This window comes from Antechinus flavipes, chromosome 3 (assembly GCF_016432865.1).
Source record: "Antechinus flavipes isolate AdamAnt ecotype Samford, QLD, Australia chromosome 3, AdamAnt_v2, whole genome shotgun sequence".
In the NCBI taxonomy this organism is placed as follows: domain Eukaryota; kingdom Metazoa; phylum Chordata; class Mammalia; order Dasyuromorphia; family Dasyuridae; genus Antechinus; species Antechinus flavipes.
Window position 1 is genome coordinate 338,994,105 of NC_067400.1, and position 16,247 is coordinate 339,010,351.

General features: G+C 33.2%; 1 protein-coding gene across 2 annotated transcripts in view; it reads right to left on the reverse strand.

Annotated features, from left to right (window-relative positions):
• UGGT1 (UDP-glucose glycoprotein glucosyltransferase 1) overlaps positions 1–16,247 on the reverse strand; it is a 102,532-nt gene that overhangs the window by 23,888 nt on the left and 62,397 nt on the right. Inside the window, exons 20-29 of one of the 2 annotated variants that reach the window (XM_051985666.1) lie at positions 12,888–12,986; positions 12,166–12,189; positions 11,577–11,671; positions 9,672–9,878; positions 8,713–8,844; positions 7,567–7,697; positions 5,256–5,351; positions 2,784–2,886; positions 1,532–1,611; positions 689–878 (exon numbers count right to left, since the gene is read on the reverse strand). In XM_051985666.1, coding sequence (XP_051841626.1) covers positions 689–878; positions 1,532–1,611; positions 2,784–2,886; positions 5,256–5,351; positions 7,567–7,697; positions 8,713–8,844; positions 9,672–9,878; positions 11,577–11,671; positions 12,166–12,189; positions 12,888–12,986 — 1,157 coding nt within the window. The remainder of the gene's footprint in view (positions 1–688; positions 879–1,531; positions 1,612–2,783; positions 2,887–5,255; positions 5,352–7,566; positions 7,698–8,712; positions 8,845–9,671; positions 9,879–11,576; positions 11,672–12,165; positions 12,190–12,887; positions 12,987–16,247) is intronic. The other variant, XM_051985667.1, reaches the window with a different exon arrangement.

The following is a 16,247-nucleotide window of genomic DNA, read 5'->3' on the forward strand; positions in this document are numbered from 1 at the left end:
AAACACAAGTGTGTTTTGTCATTTCCTTCTTCAGCTCTTTTTACAGATAAAGAAAAACTGAGGCAAAGAGTGCTAAATAACTCACCCAGGATCATATAGCTAATAAGTGTGTGAGGCCAGATTTGGAGGCAGATCTTCCTGACTCCAGAAACAACTATTAATATCACCTGAACTTCACAATATCTTGGGGAGGCAGGTGCTATTACTGTATTTATTTTGCAGTTATAAAAATAGGAAAACAGAAATTAAAAGAGCTCCTTAGAGCCCTTAGGATTACACAGCTATTAAATGTCTGAGACAAATCTGAACTCGGGTCTTCTGCACTCCAGGCCCAGTGCTCTGTCAATTGCAGCATTTAACTACTTCTGGCTGAACAGAGTGATTTCTTACTTGTTTATACTTCAAAAAGTACTGGTCATATTAAAACGTCTCAATAAATACTTTCTGAATGAAAAGGAATACAATTCTAATCTTAACATGTTTGTGATATCTAAAATCATTTGCCTCAGATGGCTAGAATATACAGAAACCTTTGAGATAAAACCTTTTTAAGTCCTTTTTTTCCTTGTTGTAAATGTTCTAAAATTCTTAATCTATTCAATGAGCTATTCCTTCGTTTTATGATTCTATTAAATCCTAATCAACTTTTTGCATGCATGGTAGACATTTAGAAGCAATGAAAACTTACCTCTTCTAAATAAATATTATCAAGGTCATAGGGTGTTCTGACAGATTCTACCATCCAACTCTCCGGTGTATTTAAATTCAATGTAAACAGAGGAGCCTGAGGCATATCCAAAAATTTGGCTATTGGACCTTTGGCAAAGCTGTTGTCTGCAGTGAAAGAAATCTCTGGTTCTAAAACATAACGGTAAAAGCTGAAATTACAAAGAAAGATGTGTAAGAATTCAATTAGTACATTGCCTTTTTTCCGTACGTGAATAAAATGTGTCCTAAATAAACAAAAACATTCATATACATGAATTGCCATCTTCTACTGTGCTAAGATGTAGAAGAGTTTGGCTCCAGTCCAAATGGGCAAATTCTTTCAGGATTGCCTTCATTTCTGCCTTTTCATGCATCCAGTGGGAAAAACGCATCACATTCCAAAAAGCAGACTTTAAAATAAACTGGAAATACAACCTGTTTGTAACTTGGGAGCTTCCTGTACTTTAAGCTTTTGAATATTTACTGTACACAAACATTAAGTCTGATTAAACAAACTGATTTACTGAATGAGCCAATATTACTTACGAGTCAAATTATTGTTAAAACTATACCTAGCCTTGCTAATAAAAGGGAAGAAAAAGATGGAGAAATTGGAACACTAACAAAAAAGATCCTAGTTTTGTTCCCTTTATTCTAAAACAATACTGAATTCTCAAAGCTCTGACTAGGGAAAAGTTCTGAAATGTAAATTCAGGTTAATCTTCCTAAATATGATGGTGATTTCTATTGTTGCTTTAAGATAAGTGACATATTATGAACAGGGATCACTATAGGGTTCCTTTGTTAAAAGGCATTAACTTACCTCTTTAAAGGCATGTCTGAAAGTTTAGATTGGCAATTCATAAATACTCTTAGATTCATATTTATCAGCTGGGTCAAAACCTAAAAGGAAATAAAATCACAAACAAACATTCAAAACAAAATTCTTGTTACAGAAAACATCTCTGACTCTAGGGAACAGATTTTAATATCTATTTTTCACAAAATTTTACAGAAATACAGAGAGTGAGGGAATTTTTCATTATCAATCTACAGAAGGAATACAGTTGCCATGTACTATCTGACACGGACAAAAACATTTTCATATAGAATTTTATGTAATCTGATTTCTTCTATTGGTTTTATTATTCACAGAGCTAAACTTCAGGCCACAGGAGAAGAAATAAGGGAGTTGCTAGAAGAAGATACACATCTCCTGCAGAGATAATTTAAGTTTTCAAGTAGCTGCCCCATACTGAGAATGAACTTCCAGTCAAAATCACAGATTTTCCCCACCCAAAGCTTAAAGAACAACAAACATGAGCATATGTCAACATCTTTTCTTTTTTTAAATCATAAAAGACAATGAAACACTTAAAGGAAAAATACACAACTAACTAAAAAGTTAGTTGTACTAACTGGTTTTTATATCATTAACAATAATATGCAATAAAAGTTAGCAGGACTCACAAAATTCCTTGGAATGTCTCTAGTAATCTATGTAATTAAAATTTGGTTTCTTTCCAATTTAGGGTACATAATACTACAACAAAAATATATAGTAATATAGTAACTATGAAAAGAGAAAGTAAATAGGTAGGTGGCTTTGTGCTTACTTTGACATCACATCATACAGTAAAACATGTGACAAAATTAATATTTTAGAAGTTTCCCTCTGGTTCCCTTTAGTTAAATAAATCAACACAATTCCCCCATAATTTTTGTATTTTAAGAAGATGCATAGGATGACCCAAACCTATATTAACTTTCAAAGCCTATAAAGCCATTCTCAATTTTAAGTATTGCCTCAGAAAGTTCTTTTTGCAGTTTTCTAATACTGTTCTATCCAAAATAAATTAACAGAGAATGGTCAAAGTATAAAAATAATTATAGGATATCAAATAAATTATGTTAGCTAAGATTATCTTTAAAGCACTATTGCATAGCACCCAGAAATGAATGAGTGAATAAATGAATAAGCAAATGAATGAATGAATGACCAAATGGAGAAGGCATTTATTACACTTACTATGTGCCAGGCATTGTGCTAAAGAATATGCAAGAAAAGAATATACCATAAGGAGTGGAGCAAGCCTTTGAGCATCTCTGGTTACAGGGTCAACAATGGCCACTATATCAAAATATGTCTCTTTTTCCTTTGGTTTCAGTTTAACAGCACTAAAAAAAAAAAAAATAGGGGGGAAAGTTACTTACTAGAAGGAAACAGAATATAATGTTAAATGCTTAAGAATTCTTTTCACATATTGGCTTTTCTTGCTGAATTTTTATATGAGAGGAGAAAAGTGTTTAGGGAGAAAGCTGAACTTTAAGAGGAATGATGATGGCTTATATAGAGGTACAGAGATGGAATAGTATGGACATAGAAGAGACAATGGCACTTTGTAAACCATAATGTATACTATAAAAAGTTAGCTGTTGTTAATGATAGGAAGTAATGAAGAGTTATTAAAATATTATAATAAAACAAAGCATTCTATATTTAGAGTTCATTCTCTATGCCACTTGCTGAAAATGGGAAGAAAGTAGAAGTTTCGCACAAAAACAGATTCTTCACAAAAGGTAAATGTGTCATACATGGTGGTATAAAATATATACCAGAAGTCGTGTTCTTCACACAGCATGGCCTATTGCCAAATAGTCCTTCTTTCTCTAACAAAATCCTAACAATTTGAGCTCAATCAGAATTGGCTTAAAGTTATATTTAATTTAAAAACTTCAAGTATGATAAGCAAAAGGTTGTGTTTTGGGGGCTACATGACATCTAAGTTATATATGATAGGTGAAGACACGCATATGTTCACATATATAGACATTGTTATATAACATATATACTGATGCACACATATATATACCCATACATATCTATAGGTAAATATAAGTATACCTGGAGATACATCAATAGATAGTATCAGAAAAAAATAATAATCTTTGTGAATTACACATAAAAGAGAACTATAACCAGTCTAGACCTTGGTTTATATTTTAAAATCTTTTATTTCCTATTAAATATTGCAAGAGCTAAGAAGAAAGGAAGGCTCAGAATTGGTATCTGGGTGAAATTATGCAAAAATCAAATTCAAGCTGCCAAGGTAATCAGTGGCCCTTATTTCACAGAACAATAAAGAACTGGGAATGCTCACCCAGCTTGAATATCCACACAATGCTTATCCATGAAAGGCCTGTTCTACCATTTTGAATTTTATAATGTCAGAACCTCTGGTAATTGTGACTTTGAAAATCCAAGTAAACTAAACCAAAATGAATAATTACCATGTTAAATAACTTGTTCTAGCCAAGTAAAAATTAAAAAAAAAAAAAAAAAAGCAGCTAGTATAAACAGCAAGGTTCTTCTCCTAATCCCAATCCCCTAACAGTGTCACAGAGACTTCATCAAAATTCAATGAAGTTTTACAACTTTTAACAAATCCTGAAATTTTTCCTTGCCTGGCCTTGCTTCTAAGCAGAACTAAATATTATCTTAGCACTCATAGAGTACTTTTCCAAGATGTATCAAATTTTCTTTAAAGGGTTCTTTATTTAACAATCAAAAGAGATAATTGTATCCTCTACTGCAAAACTTCTTAAGCTGTGGGTCAAGACCCCTTTAGGGTTGAATAATTGAACGCTGTGGTTGTGAAAAAATTTGGCAACAATAATTCAAAAATCAAACTCACATTGAATGCAAGATGTTTCTGGCAGTATTTGCCCATGTTGCATCACACAACGTCACGGTAGTTCTGAATACACAACATGAGCACTTTACATTGTGCATGTATGAATGCTGCCAGAAACACTTTGGCTCAGATTTATCAGGAGTCACATACAAATTCCTTGGGCAAAAAGTGGTCATGAGTGGAAAAGCTTAAGAAACCCTGTTCTATTACATATCCTCACTCTGTCTTCTACCCATGCCTTTTGCCATGCCATCTCATGCATGCAATGGTATTACCATATTTCCATTTCCCTCCCCTTTTTTCAAGGCCAAACTGTGATGCTACCTCTAGGAACTTTTTTCTGACTTTCATCAACCTCATTCACCAAATGGTTTTTTTATGCTTATTTGTTTTTTATGCTTATTTTATGTTTTTTATGCTTATTTCACCTATCACAGTTATTTGGGTACTTGGTACTCCTATCATTAGAATGCAAGGTCCTTGATACCAGATGACATGATACAGATCTAACTTACACAATGACTCAGAGTGAACATTTAATGTTTTTTTGAACTGAACCAATAAAATCATCTGGTCTATTTTACTAAATCTTTTATATTTTCTAAAGGACAAATTGAGATATGAATTCATTTAGGAACAACTGTGAAATTTTACAAGACCAGAAAAATATAAGCTGGTGGATGATTAAGCTGGAAAGTAAGCACTTAAATAATGTCTTTCCTGTTCTAAAACATAAGTCCACTCAAATTCTACCATAAAAAAAGTGACACATATTAAATTTAAAACTACATGGAAAAATTGAAGCAAACTTGTTCTACATTATGTACTGAAAGTTCAAAGTGAATTTTATACCTGTGTTGGTCTTCAAAAAACTGGTAGTCAATTCTTGCTTCTCCTTTAGGTTGGGCAGAGAGGAGAGCATCCACTTTCATCACCAAGTCACTTGCCCTAAGAGAGATGCTGTTAGTGTTAGCATTTTCACTTAATAAAGGCTTATCCAATATACACCTCCATAAATCTGAAACATCAAGGGATATGTAACAAAGACTTCTACTAAGATTATTATTTAAAGTGATCTGGTGACAACCACTCATTTCTGAAATAGAGTCTAAAGAAACTAAACCAAACCACGAACCAAAACTATTACACTATTATCCAAAATAAATAATGATTTCAAGTCCAATTTTAATAGAAAATAGAAACCTACTTAGTGAATATTAAGTAAAATTGAATCCAGAAATTTCCTAAAGCTATTGAACAGAAAAAATAACCAAACAATAAAACAAACTAAAAAAATTGAGTCAAAACTGTTCCAAACTAAAGGAGTTAGTGTACCCCTTTATCACAGGAAAATAAAAGTGATACCATGATTAATGTATTTTACTCTGTCTCCCAAATAAGAGCAGGTACCTAGTGACAAGCCTTTTTCTGAAGAGGAAAATATCTTCCTATAATTTAGATAAAACAATCCTGTTGCTCTGGGAACTTCACCCCTTAACCTCCTCCCCCCCCCCCCCCACCATCCCTGCTATTAGAGGAACAAATGATGAGAATGAACAATTGGAAAATGAAAAATTTCTACTCATTTCAATAAAATTATGTTTTCCTCTATTAAAAAATGTTCTATTCATTTAAGTCCCTGGTTATAATTTTAAATATAGGGTAATAAAATCATTATAATATGTGGATATGAGGGCAGCTAAATGGTACAGTTAATAAAGCACCAGTCCTGGAGTTCAAATCTAGTCTTAGATACTTAATATTTATTAGCAGTGAGATCCTAAACAAGTCACTTAACCACAATTGCTTTGTAAAAACAAAAACAAAAACAAACAACAACTACAACAAAAAGTGGGGATGGAGTCCAGAAACATGTCAGCAGGCAAGTGGATCCTCCTAACAGACAAACTAAATTATTTTTATAAATTAGGATGGAAAAAGCCATTCTCTCTAAAGTTACAGGTACAGAGCTTGGAAGTCTGAATGAGAGGCATCTGTAGCTGACAAAAAGAATTCTACTAAAAGCTCCATAGCTAGAAGGGCCCTGAGGAAAAAGAATAATTCTGGGAAATTTAAGTATTCCCATCTGATTGGTTGTGGTCAGTCGTTTTAAGTTGTGTCTAACTTTCTGTGATCCCATTTAGGATTTTCTTGGCAGAGATACTGAAGAATTTACCAATTCTCCAGATCATTTTACAGATGTGGAAAAAGGAAAACAGAGTTAGGTGACTTGCTCAGGGTCACACAATTTGAGCCAGATTTGAACTCTGGTCTCCCTGACTCCAAGGCTGGTGTTTTATTCACTATGTAACCTAGCTGCCCTTCTATCTGGTACTATTCTAGAATCTGTGATTAGAGAATCTTCTGGCTGCCAGTGAAAATTCAAGGATGACTCAGCTAGAAATTGAAATATCTCTGGTGGTTCGGGGATGAGGCAAGTCTCAGTAGATACATTGCTTAAAATGCAAAGACATTCCAAGGGATTCTCAGAAGCTCCTCAGTATGACCCACTTCCTAAAGAAGCATGACCCATAAGCATCCTATAAAGTATGCAATTGGTGGCCCATTAAGTACTATCTGAAAGGCATCTATTTGCTAAGAACCTTCTTTTATGACTGTTAAGTTGACCAGAGAAGTTGTTCATATACTACACAAACAACTTGGCTAAGCAATGATTTAAGCAACTACTAAAGTCAAGACTTAACACTCAAAACATTTATCTTTAACATCACATCATATCATGAGAGAATGCAAAAATAGCAAAAAACCTTTTGAATTTTAAAGTTTGTCCTTAAATATTTAAGATGCAATGAAAATTCAACCTCCACGCACATATAATTTCATGGCTTCAGGATAGACAGGATATACTCAGTACAGAAAAACAGCCTATTTTTTCCACAAAGAAAAGAAAATTAGAAATTCAGTTCTTTATCTATTGAAATTTACATTGGCTTTTTTTTTTTCTTTTCCCAAAAATATTATCAAATAAAACACACAACTAGGGAGGATTATTATATTTTTAAATCTAGAAGCAGAGTGTATTTTTATGACTGGTATATACACAAATTTGGTAGACATCTAAAAAAAGGGAATCAGTAAGAAAAGATTTTATTAATAGAGGCTTTGTGTCTTAAGCTAATCTTTTCTTTCATTTCAAACTTACACATCTTCCTCTACCCGGAGCTGTTGAATATGAGATTTGATTTTCTGCCCCGAGGTCTTTAGAATTATATTTTCTAATAAGTGGAAATCATCTTGATTAAAAAGTTCACCATCCTTCAGTGGCCCAATAATCTGTGAAGAAAATAGAAGCATGGTGGTTGGTTTTATGATCTAAAAACTTGTATATAATAAGGAAATTTTAGGATGATACAGAAACAAACAAAATAATAATAATAATAATTAAAGTAATCAGGCTACAATGATATGAGCACATTTTGATATGTCACTCTAAAACTCAATAAATTCCAATGGATCCCATTTCCTTCAGGATATAAATTTCTATTTAGAATTTTTAAAACTTAACAAGCTGGCCCTAATTTACTTTTCCAGCCTTAAAAAACATTACAATGATTCAGCCAAACTGGCCTTCTTGCATTCGTTTCACATGACATTTTGGGGACATCTGTACTAGAATGTAAATTCCCAACATCTAGGCCTCTTACAATCGAAGTTCCTTTTAAAACTGAGCCCAGACAACATCTCCTCTGTGGAGCCCTACTTCTTGTCCCTACTCACTCAAGACTTTATCAATTTTGTTTATGTCTATATGTCTTTGCGTTCTCTCCCCAACCAGAATGGCTTCCTGTGAGCAACAGTGGTTCATTTGTATCATGACCTACTGACAAATAATATCACTCATAACCTTTCCATTAATCCCATCCTCCTAGTCTCTTTCCTTGGACTGCAAATGTAACTATACCAGATTCTAATAGGTGAACTTTTACCTAATCTCCCTAACTTAGATTTCTTCACACATTTCCACCCATTTCTAAACCAGCCTTCTCTCCAAAACCCCTATATTTCGGGTTTCTCTTAATATATCTTCCCCTATTTAAGTATGGGCTCCTTTCAGGCAAGGTATGACTTGATTTCTTACATTTGTATCCTCAGGATATAGCACAATATTTGGGGCAAAGTGGTCTTTAAATAAATGCTTGTTGGTTGGTATGTTACAATCATGTTTAGGAGCAAAAAAAAAAAAAATGCTGTATTGAAGAATTTATGCATTTCAAAGGGAAATATTCCAATGATAATATACTGCTCTACTCTAAAACTCTGTTAAAATCAATCTGGTTGAATTCCTTACCCGTCCATTGCTGATCACAGCCCTTTCTCCCTTCTTTAGCTTCAGAACTTCCGTACAGTATAGAGCATGAGACAAAATAAAATCTGCTTTGGAAGAATCAAAGGCATCTTTAAAAAGGCCGACATCCATACCCTAAAAGAATATTAGTTGCTTTTATTAAATAATCAAAATGAATAAACTAAAATTTGGGGGTAATTTTAAAAAACAAGTAAATAAGCGATAAGTAGATAAATGATCTTTTGCTTGGCTAATTAATAAGGAAATATGATTCATTATTACTATCATTAACATTGCACAACATATAAGATAGCTGGCTTCCTCTAATAAGCTAGTAATTATTGGTTGTTTCTTTGTACAACTTAATTAAATCAATATATATTCTCAAAATTCATTACCAAACTTAGTTTGTATTTCTCAATCTTGTCCACTTTGTTTTAAATTAATTTCCTTCCTAAGGAAACATACTTCATGAACTGATATTTATTTCCAAAGCATATTTAAAAACAAAATACTTTTTTAATTGGAAAAAGTTGAACGGTGTAATTAAATAAATTAATTTCACAGCATGAGTTCATATAATTAACACATTTAGAATTCACAAGCTTCTAGCTCCAAAAATGTACAGTTCAAATGATACTTCTTTTGATCTTATATACACTTACATATTTGTGTAAATATAGTGTTCTGTCACAGTGACAAAAATGCTGTGTTAAACAAAGGACTCTGGATTTACTTCATAAACTTTATGAAACCCAGTGCACTTCAAAGACATAAAAAATGTCATCGAATTCTTCTTTTCAGGAGGGACTCACACAATTTCAAAAATGAGTCCTCTGAGGGCAGGAATGAGAATTTTACAAGCTGATGTGATAATAAACAAGAAGCATCAGCCCCTTAGACGTTCATTGGGACAGTGAGCAATGGAATAGAACAAGTGTAGAAAAGGCACAAAGACTTACCCCAACAGCAAACTCTGTAATGTCAGCTCCTGTTGCCAGGGCTTCTGCAGTCTCTTCCTTGACCATTTTAGTAATGAAATTCTTAGCACTGCTAGATGTTTGTGTTTGGAGAGCTGCCCAGAGAGCTCTGGAGATTCGAGTGTTCTCAAAACGTGGTTCTTTACTAGGATTATTGATCATGCTAATTCGAATATTGTTACTAGACTTCTATGGATACAACAAAATGAAGGTTAAAAATTATTAAGTGGATGTGATTAAACAAAAAGTAGCGATAATATTAACATACTTTTGCAATATACTACAAATGAATAAAAAGAAAAGTAATCTATTAAAAGAAAAAAAAGCTTTAATATAACCAGAAAGATTTAATAATGGATTATCTAATCTATGTGACAAACCAAGAGAAAGAATACACTTTCTTTTCATAGAACAATTTCTTTTATGATAACTTCTTTCTCTTCCTTTACAATCCTCTCAAATTCCACTATTTGTGCTTATGTCTATATTTGCTCAATGTCTACTCACACACATACATACACTTCAAAGGATCTCTGATCTCAGTTTACACAGGTACTTCATCCAATAGTGCAGGTTACAAATCACTCATTCATTCTCTTCCTATGGAACTTTTGCTTACATGCTCTCATAAAATCTTCTATAAAGAGTATATCCAAAATTCTAAAGACCTTGTCTAGGTCTTTCAACACAGGACAAGCTTTAGTGATATTAGGTCCTCTTATCTCACACTATGTGATTGTTCCACCTACTTTTCAGATTAAATATTTCCTGTATTTCTTCTTATGCCAATTCTTCTGAAACTAGAGACACAATGTAGTTCATTTATGCTTAGTAACTGTTCATTATCATTTAAGTCACCCATAATTTTGATTCTTCCCAGTTCACAGCTATATTGCATCATGGGAAGAATACTGGTTTTTAAAAGATGTGATTTTGTTTCTGGAAGCAGACTGGAATTGAGAGCTATACACAATTTCCCAAATGCAATTTAGCTTCTCGCTCTCCCATTCTGTTCTGAACCTACTTCACTGTTCATCTGTTATATCTAAGATTTATGTAATGAGGGATCAAATCAATGGGCTGTCAATTCAAATACATATCACATTCAGAAAATATATATTCTTCATCCACTTAGTTCTTGCTGTATAGAAATAAACCACACGTGTGTGTGTGTGTGTGTGTTGTGTGTGTGTGTGTGTGTGTGTGTGTGTGTGTCTGTATTATTTGGGATTGTGAATAACGAAAAGGAGACTACATTATTCGAGGCACAATACCTTCCACAAAAAAGAACATCTCAAAGACCTTATATCAGTTGTAAGCCCCCTCTTCCATTTGGACACTATGTTAGCCATGATCCAGGATAGTAGGAGAACATATTAGTGTGTATGCCTCTTTTATTCTTTATTTTTTTTTCCCCCTGAAGCAGTTGGGTTAAATGACTTGCCCAGGGTCCCATAGCTAGGAAGTTAGTGTTTGAGGCCAGATTTGAACTCAGATCCTCCTGACTTTAGGGTTGATGCTTTATCTACTACACCAATTAGCTGTACCATTCTTTCTTAATATAACAAACAAGAAGATCAACAAAGCGGTATCTCTTGTTATATCAAAGGAGGAATTTTGATAGATGGGACAAACTTCAGGAAACATTTATATCACCTAAGGTTATGTTAATCACTGGCTTCAAATAAATATTGTTGTTACTAAGACAATCATTTCTTTTTAATCTTTCTTTTTTATTTTAAAGTCACCTATTCTTTTGTGTAAGACTAGCATGTAGTAGTCTTTTCTCTCCTTCCTTTTATTCAACCAATAAGGAAATAAAGAATAACCTGTTGAGGAAAAATTCTAGACCTTAACAAAGTTACAAGAGAAACTGCACAAACTTGCCTGGTGCTTGATAGCATCATATAATAATTGTCTTCCAGAAGGACGATCAAAATCCCCAACAATCCAAAAGGTTACAGGTCTAATAAAAGAATCATCTGTGGAAAAATGAAAATAGTATTCGGAAGGGAAAGAAATTCCATATGGTACAATACTGGTAATGCATTAAAAAGCACATCTGAAACCCATGCAAGATTTTAAAAAGTGCAAAGCTCTTAGTAAGGATAAAGTTAAAGTATTGGTACTTACATGCAAAAAGGTAAAGAGTTTATATCCACATGGCTTAATTCCATACATGCACTGATTAATTTTATTACATTGTGAATTAGCACCATTAGCATGTGAACTTACAAGGAACCTTTGAACTTGCAAGTAACATACTGTATTTTTTAAAAAATTGTTGCCTATTGATGCATAATTAAACTTTACAACAATTTAAACTAAATTTAATTTCACTGCTATGAGGCTGTTGTTACCCACAGGTTCCAGGGCCCTCATTAAAAAGTGTCCAGTAATTCCCAATTATGAGGGTCCCAGAGAAGATGTAAGATACTTAAATAAAGCAATTGGAAATTCTAAAATTATGAGTTACCATAGATCTCCTTGGAAGACATTCCTGGACAATAGGAAAGGAGCAAATGAGTGGGAGAGAATGAAACTTCACTTTGAAAATAATATCAAAGCACAATTGAAGAAAAAGAATCTTAAAAACAACTCCCTGGGTTCAAGGGTTTAGATAGGAAAAAGTGTCAGAAATTCCTACATTAGAATTGGGAATAGAGCCCTACTATTCTAATCTAAAAAAATTATTTCTTTTGGGGAACCAGATGGAACGTAAATTCCTGAATTTAAACATATATGCTTTGAAAACCAAATTTTCTCATTGAAAGGAGTTCAGAAGGGACAAAATTAGCTTTTCCAGATGATACTTAGTACTGTGAAAAGGCAGTAAATATAACAAGAACTAAAGAGAAACTTCCCCAGAAGGAAAGATGGTCATTTTCTGACCTCAAAAGAAGACTTTTACAAAGTCAAGCATCAGTGAAGAAATAACCTTACCTAAAAACTATAAATAATAAATACAAATAAAGCTTTTAAAGACTGAATTTCTCTAAATAATTCTGGGAAATAGATAATATTCCACAATAATGAATTAACAATTTTCAATCATTAAATTTTTACAATGAATTCAAAAATACTATTTGAAATGTTATTAAAAAGAAAATTCATAGCATCTTTCTCAGGAGATGATAAAAACTATTGTCAAAATTACCAAAAATATACTGAATCAAAAATAAGACTCAAAGTGATTACCTTTCTTTGTCAAATAGGTCATACTATTGGCTACAGCTGCAGTCTTATCCTGTGAATCCAAAAGAGAAAATCTAGCATAATCGTCCACAAAAAAGTTATCTGAAAAGGAAAAAATAAGAGACTTATACTCTTATTTCACATGCAAATATTTCTTGTAATACTAATATCAACTAGTAACTTCATTTATTATCTTTAAACTTAACATAGATTTTGCTGTTTATTTGATAAGAAAAGTATAGCATGTTTATAAAATATTCTCTACATTCTCAAGGGACTATCCTTTTTTTTTTTAAAAGATAAAATGAAATCACAGCATATCATATTATATATACACAAACATAAATGTATAGTTGGGGGAGGAAACAAAGAGACTTTAACAGAGAGGAATCAGTAAGGGGTTTTGACCACGGGAATAGTAGCAGTGTGAGGAAAATAGTGTCTCAAAGATTTGTTTGGTTGTAATGTGTTAAAGTGGAAGTCAAGTGGAAGAGTACACGCAAAATCATTTAAGAAGCTATTATAAAACTAATCCTGTTGTGAGGCAATGAGTTGGATTGGACAAGTAAATGAAAACTTGAGACTAGCCAATTCTACAAGTTTCTCCTCTAATATATCCTATCAAGCACCCCTTTCTAAAATAGCCTATTTCTTTTATCTCCCCAGAAATACTGCTCTTCCCTCGTATTTTCCCAAACTCCCCACCAATCAGCATTCAGCTTATCCTTTCCTGGACATCATACCCCTCTCCTCAGCACCTAACCTACCTTTGTAAATATATCAAGAACTCATTTAATTACTTAGATTGAATTTCTAAGGTAGATCACAATTTGAAATTGAAACTCCTTGGCTTAATTTTTCTCTACAGGAATTAGGAATTTTTAAAAGAATCTTGTATAGATCTTTTTCTTCCCTAAGGGACTCAGCAGTTACCTTCCTCTATAATAAAGTCTTCCCACATCCCCTCCAACATTCCCCATTATCTTTCCCTGTCATTCCAGCCAATCTGACAGGTGTGTAGTGGTATCTCAGAGTTGTCTTAATTTGCATTTCTCTGATTAATAATGATTTGGAGCATATTTTCATATGTCTATAAATAGTTTCAATTTCTTCGTCTGAGAATTGTCTGTTCATATCCTTTGACCATTTATCAATTGGAAAATGGTTTGATTTCTTATAGATTAGAGTCAATTCTCTATATATTTGGGAAATGGGAAAACAGGGACACTGATACATTGTTGGTGGATTTGTGAACACATCCAGCCATTCTGGAGAGCAATTTGGAACTATGCTCAAAAAGTTATCAAACTGTGCATACCCTTTGATCCAGCAGTATTTCTACTGGGCTTATACCCCAAAGAGATAGTAAAGAAAGGAAAGGGACCTGTATGTGCCAAAATGTTTGTGGCAGCCCTGTTTGTAGTGGCTAGAAGCTGGAAAATGAAAGGATGTCCATCAATTGGAGAATGGTTGAGTAAATTGTGGTATATGAATATTATGGAATATTATTGTTCTGTAAGGAATGACCAGCAGGATGAATACAGAGAGGACTGGTGAGACTTACATGAACTGATGCTGAGTGAAATGAGCAGAACCAGGAGATCATTATATACCTCAACAACGATAATGTTTGAGGATGTATTCTGATGGAAGTGGATCTCTTCGATAAAGAGAGCCTTAATTGATCAAAGATGGACAGAAGCAGCTACACCCAGAGAAAGAACACTGGGAAATGAATATAAACTGCTTGCATTTTTGTTTTTCTTCACGGGTTATTTATACCTTCTGAATTCAATTCTCCTTGTGCAACAAGAAAACTGTTCAGTTCTGCACACATATATTGTATCTAAGATATACTGCAACCCATTCAACATGTAAAGGACTGCTTGCCATATGGGGGAAGGGGTGGAGAGAGGGAGGGGAAAAATTGGAACAGAAGTGAATGCAAGGGATAATGCTGTAAAAAATTACCCTGGCATGCGTTCTATCAATAAAAAGTTATTTAAAAATAAATAAATAAAAAATATAATAAAGTCTGTTAAAAAACAAAAAACAAAAAATAAAACAAAAACAAAAACCATGTTTCCTAAATATGAGATAGAATAAATTAAGGAAAAACTAAATTTATTAACCCATTCATTTACCAAGGATTAACTGAGTACTAACTAGTGACCTTCATAGAATGTAAGCTCCTTGAGGTTAGGGACTATTTTGTTTCTCTTGGTCCATCCAGTACCTAGCACAGAGTCTGATACCCAGTGGTGGATTAATAAATGTTTGTTGATTGATTGTGATATTTTAGAAAAAGTCAAGGGATTTGGAATGATTAAAAGGATCACATTTCTAGTTTCACCACTCAGCTGTGTGGCTTAGGGCAAATCACTTAATCTAACTATACCTGTTACCTCATTTGTAAAATGGAAATAATTATTTGCACTACCTATCACACAAATTTACTAGGATAAAAGTACTTTAATCATTTTAATGAACAGAGGACTAAACATCTCCACAACTTCTCAAAAACTTTTCAAAACAGAAATTATGTGCCAAAGATACAGCAAGTCTTCAGGAGTAGGATACCCAGAATCCAAAAGAAATAAACTGACACTCAATGATCCTGAACTCATTCAGCATTCCTCCCCTAACTTTCCCATGCTACTCGCAGAGGATCTTAACAAAGCAATGGGCTGGCAACAAAACCCAACCTTTGTGGAGGTGGGAAGTCCACAAATATTACACAATGTACATATTTTGGGATTTTTTCCAAAATTTTTCCTCTCTAAAACATATCAATAGTTATTTACAATGGCTCTCTTGGGAACAGGAGAGGAAGAAACAGATATATCAATAAAAATTTATTTTTTTAAAAAGAATGTGGGTTTTTTTTTAAATATCGTAAAAATGAATACACAAGTTTTGTCATATTACTGTATTACACTGCAGCTTGCAATTTGATAGTTCTTATACTACAAAATACTATTGTAATACTGTTAGTTCAGAAACCTGAAATCATTTCAACCTGTCAATGATTTTCTGAATGGGTCCCAGAAGCTAAAATGAAGCACAGAGGATAATGTATCTATATCTCTTGGGTTGATTCACTTTCAAGTTTCAAACTAACCTAAAATTTTAAGGACAAAACTTCAGTGTACATTAAGCCTTAGATCAGTGAAGAATAGCACTGACTTGCCATATTCAAATAATGACAAAACAGACTAGCAAATACAAGGCAGAAATCATGGTCAATCAAGCCTGAATCTAATACTCTATTCCTGTGTCTATCTGATACAATGCTTACCTATGCATAGCATAGGGTATTCTGTCATCAGTAGGAGATTGGAACATTCATTGGTTTGAGTTCCG